The sequence below is a fragment of the Chelonia mydas genome, chromosome 13 (assembly GCF_015237465.2).
Source record: "Chelonia mydas isolate rCheMyd1 chromosome 13, rCheMyd1.pri.v2, whole genome shotgun sequence".
NCBI lineage: Eukaryota > Metazoa > Chordata > Testudines > Cheloniidae > Chelonia > Chelonia mydas.
Window position 1 is genome coordinate 5,319,265 of NC_051253.2, and position 4,428 is coordinate 5,323,692.

A 4,428-nucleotide genomic window follows, 5' to 3' on the forward strand; every position below is an offset into this window, starting at 1 on the left:
AGGAAAACACATAGGGTGTGTCTACAGTGCAATTAAACCCCTGCAGTTGGCCTGTGTTGGCCACCTTGAGCTGCGGGACTATAAAATTGCAGTACAGACGTTCGGGCTCAGGCTGGACCCCGAGCTCTGTGACCCTCGCCGGGTCCCATCTACACTACAGTTTTATAGCCCACAGCCCAAGCGCTGCGAGCCCAAGTCAGCTTACATGGGCCAGCCATGGGTAAGGCAGTGTACATATGCCCATAGACATGTACTTCACTTGAGCATCATCCATTAATAGGACTACTCACCTGTTTCAAGTTAAGCATTTGCTTGGCTGAATGAAGGTCTCTATGTACCACCTTTTCTAGGGCTTTCCTTGTGGTTTGCAGTACATCTTTGCTGCAGGGTTATACATCAGGTGACACGAAATTTACAGGGCAGTGATATTGGGACAAGGAGGATAACACAGAGTTTCTTATAAAAGTTGCTTCTAGTAGAAATGCCAGACACTGTTCAATTTGATTTATTTCATCAAACACTTTAAAGTATATGTCTTTTTAAACATTAAAAAATGAAAAGAAAATTCTTGGCACTGATAATACAGACATTATTTTTTCTGCAGTCATCACAATATTTGTATATTGTCTTGTTTGGATATTGTAACTTTCAGATGCTTGTTAAATTTTTGGTTTCAATGTGAATCACGTTAGCAATTCAGGAAAGGAGAAATCTTGGGGAAAACAGACTCCCCTCGGAAATCAAACGATCTGCAAGACACGTATGCACACAGACAGGGATGCATTTTTTTTCTCAAATGCACCGTTTTATCTCATCACTAAAATCCATTTTCACAATGTACAACCGTATCTGGCAGCTCAAGCTGCTCCATTGTAACAATTCTGCACACAACATATAGATTAATAACTCAAAGTTACATTCATCTTTAAAAGGCTGCTCTTTTCCAGGAGCATTATAGCTTCACCCCTTGAAGAGACCCCGTTCTTCTGTAATTGTACAGCAGGTGGCAATGCAAGGCAATGAGATGACAAGAATACAGACTAATGCGGCTGCTACTCTGAAACCTATAAGAAGGTTGTCATTCTTTAATATTTCAGGCTTTGCCCCCTAAACAAGATACAATCAAGCAAAAAACAACAAACCAACCCCACAACTTTGAGTGATTGTGAGATTCGTACAAGGAACGTGGAAGATTTATTATTAGAATTGTGAAAAATGCAAAAGAAACAAACACACACACACACACACATACATATAATTAAACAAACTAAAAGCTTAGTTAAATAGCATAAAGCTTGTCTATTCCTCAGTCATACACTGAAAAGTTTGTAAGGTTGCCCCTGCAAAGCCATGAGAGGGAAGGGAACAGAGAGGCATGGTCCATCTTTTAAGCAGCTCTGCATTCCAGCATCTTTCTGAAACTTTTCCGAAAACTGTCATCCAAGAAAGCATACAAGAAAGGATTCAAGCATGAATTGGCATAGCTCAAACTGGTGATGAAGTAGGAGATACCTATGACTACAGAGGTCTGCGCTAAGTCAGTGGTCAAAGCCACGATGGTGGCCAGGTGGAAGGGGGTCCAGCAGAAGAGGCACACAGCCAGGACGATGAAGACCATAATGGTAACCTTCTTCTTGGCTTTGTCTAGGGCTTTAGCATTTGAATTCAAGTGCATGTTCCTCAGTTTATACAGCATCATGGTATAGAGAATGCAGATGGTGGATACAGGAATGGCAAAGCCAAGGATTAGGGTATAGATCCTGCTGGCCTTGAACCAAAACCTCTCAGGTTTGGGGAAATTGAGACCACAGCTCTTGATCTCCAGGCCATCTACATAGACATTGGCAAAGATGATGAAAGGGAGAACTATGATGGTGACCAGGGCCCAGATGCACAGACTGACAATTCTGGCTGCTCGATAGGTACGATGGGGCATCCTCTTGGACCGGACAGTGGCCAGGACAACCAGGTACCTGTCTATGCTCATCACCGTGAGGAAATAGATGCTAGAGAAGATGTTGTAGTGGTCTATGGACAGGATGATCTTGCAGAGGATTTCTCCAAAGGGCCAGTAGTGCAAGAGATGCTCAGCAATGTTAATGGGCAGGACCAAAGTGAACAAGTCATCAGCTATAGCTAGGTTCAGGATGAACATGTTGGTCACTGTCTTCATCTTAGGGGCCTTGAGGATCACGTAGATGACAGCAGTATTGCCTGTGAGCCCCACTGCACAGATCGCAGAGTAAATCACTGGGAGGACCACGTAGAAGTCAGGAGACTGTTCATGGAAGGTGAAGTTGGACCTTGTGCCATTGTCCAAGTACCTGCCATCACTTGTATCATTGCAGGTGGTGTTCAGATTGCTTATCTTGAAATTATTTTCCATGGCTGCTTTCAGGGATAATGAACTGTATTCAGATTTCATTGCAGATCTTTACAGCTTGACAGGGAGAGCACCACATTGATGGTGAAAAGAGGCTCACATTTCAGCTGGACACTGGTTATTTTCTGAAGGAAGGTGGGAACCGTGACTGGAATTGGATGTCTAGTTCCCTTGTAAAAGTTCAAATTTTTAGCTCAGCAGTGGCAAAAAAATGCCATTAAACCACCCCCCTGCTGGTGAAATCTGGGGTTCCTCAGACCAAATGAGAGAGGGAAGTAAAACACACAGGAGCTCTTCAATCTTATGCACATCAGTCTGAGTGGTAGCTTTGCGGTGCTAGAAAAGTCAGGGCAGCTCCAGATGAACTGGCTGGAGCAAAGATCCCTCTTCGGTTAGACGGGAGCAAAACACTGCAGGCGGGGTGAGCTTTGTGCCCAGCAAACTATTTACAACAGGCTGAGGATTCATGGGAAGTTCTCCTGTCTTTACTCGCACGGGCAGCCGCTTGCTTTTCCACACCAGAGAGCAGGAGCATTTTAGTTTTTAGTTAGTATGTTCCTCCAGGTCAAGGGGCTTCCAGAATCTTTTCACCACCAGCGAATTCACCGATAATGAGAAGTCTGTTTTCTAGCCCAGTCCAGCTGGAGTCTGGCCACTGCATGCATCCCTGTCACTTCCTAAAGCCCCTGCAAAAAGAAAAAAAGACCAGTGTGATTGAATGGGCATTTTTGAAAAGGAAAAGACCTTAAGTGTGGCTAATTTTAGCCCCAGAGTCATTTAGGACCTTATTCAATCGCAAGAACATCCCTATGAAAAACAGCAACATTATAATATGTGAGACTCAGCACACAGAGAGATTCCTGAAACTTCTGGTCCCCAAAGTTCAATATTTATACAGAAGAAAGAAAAAGAAGCACCTGCAAACAAATGAACAGCTTATAGTCACAGCAGGAACAGTTCCTTCTATTTACATCTTTCTATCCGGTGCTGCCTCTGTTGCTATGATTTGTCCTGGGCACTTTCAAAAATTCCTCTGCAGAGAAACAAATCCACTAAGAGCAAAGGTTCACCAACTAGCCTGCAGGCTTTGCCAAAACAAGTGCCAGACGCCAGCAGCATTTTGCCAGTACACAACAATAATAAAAGACATGCCCAAGCTAGAATCTTTAACATACAAAGCTAAAGCTGTATGCTCCTCTTACCTGCATAAGAGAGGGGACCTTGCTGTTTTCTCCAGCACTTGCTGCCTTCCACCGTTGAGTCTTTTCTCTCTTTAAGCTGAGTTGGAGGAGGGTCTCTAAGCTATGCTGACGTTACCGGTCCTTGCAATCAGATCTATTTGGTGGTGGTGGTGTTTGATCAATAACATTTATCACATTGGGAAAAAAATGGTTATATCCGCACTGGGCTATTTAAATAACAAACAACCTTGATGCTGGGGAAAAAGACAAAAAAAAACAAAAATACCCCCCCCCCCCAAAACCGCAGACGATACAACAGGGCACTTCTTTTTAGGAATGAAAGGGATGTTGAAATGCACAAGCAGCACCAGAGCTGTCAGGCTGCGACTGTTCTAATGTGGGAGATTTTAACTATGTCTCACTCGGAAGCAGTCACTTGGCAGTTCTCTCTGGTCTAAGGTGTCCAGATGTGAGGGCAATAGACACATTACAGCTCTCTCAGTGAGATGCTCTGCCCGATGTTCAGCTGCTATAAATTGACTACAGTGGATCTCAGCTGATTTACACCACCTAGGGATCTGGCCCTGGCATGGAAACACAGCAAAAGCCTTCATCAGAGAGAGAAGCCCATGCAACATGAAGGAGGGTCCCTTCTGGGGGGTAGAACGCATCATAACTGTCCCTCAATGTAAAAATATTAATTCCCTTTACTTGCACGTCTGTGTAAAAGCAATAACTCATTCTTCTTCAATTGATTTTATTCTGGTGTAACACCATTGATGTGCATGGTGTTGCTGCTGATTTACACCCCTCTGAGTGAAACAGGCCTTTAATGTAATAAAAATGGACCAGCCAGACCCAAAT

General features: G+C 43.7%; 1 protein-coding gene across 1 annotated transcript; it reads right to left on the minus strand.

Moving 5' to 3' along the window:
* Positions 1-490: 490 nt before the first annotated feature.
* Positions 491-4,225, minus strand: NPBWR2 (neuropeptides B and W receptor 2). Its single transcript, XM_007070878.4, has 2 exons — positions 3,586-4,225; positions 491-3,069 (listed from the first exon to the last, which is right to left on the minus strand). The coding sequence occupies exon 2, from the start codon at positions 2,423-2,425 to the stop codon at positions 1,388-1,390; it is 1,038 nt and encodes a 345-aa protein (XP_007070940.3). The 5' UTR covers positions 2,426-3,069; positions 3,586-4,225; the 3' UTR covers positions 491-1,387.
* Positions 4,226-4,428: the final 203 nt, after the last annotated feature.

What these genes read in the sequence shown, in the direction of transcription:
- NPBWR2 (XM_007070878.4), bottom strand. Translation starts at nt 2,425, where the DNA reads ATGAAATCTGAATACAGTTCATTATCCCTGAAAGCAGCCATGGAAAAT.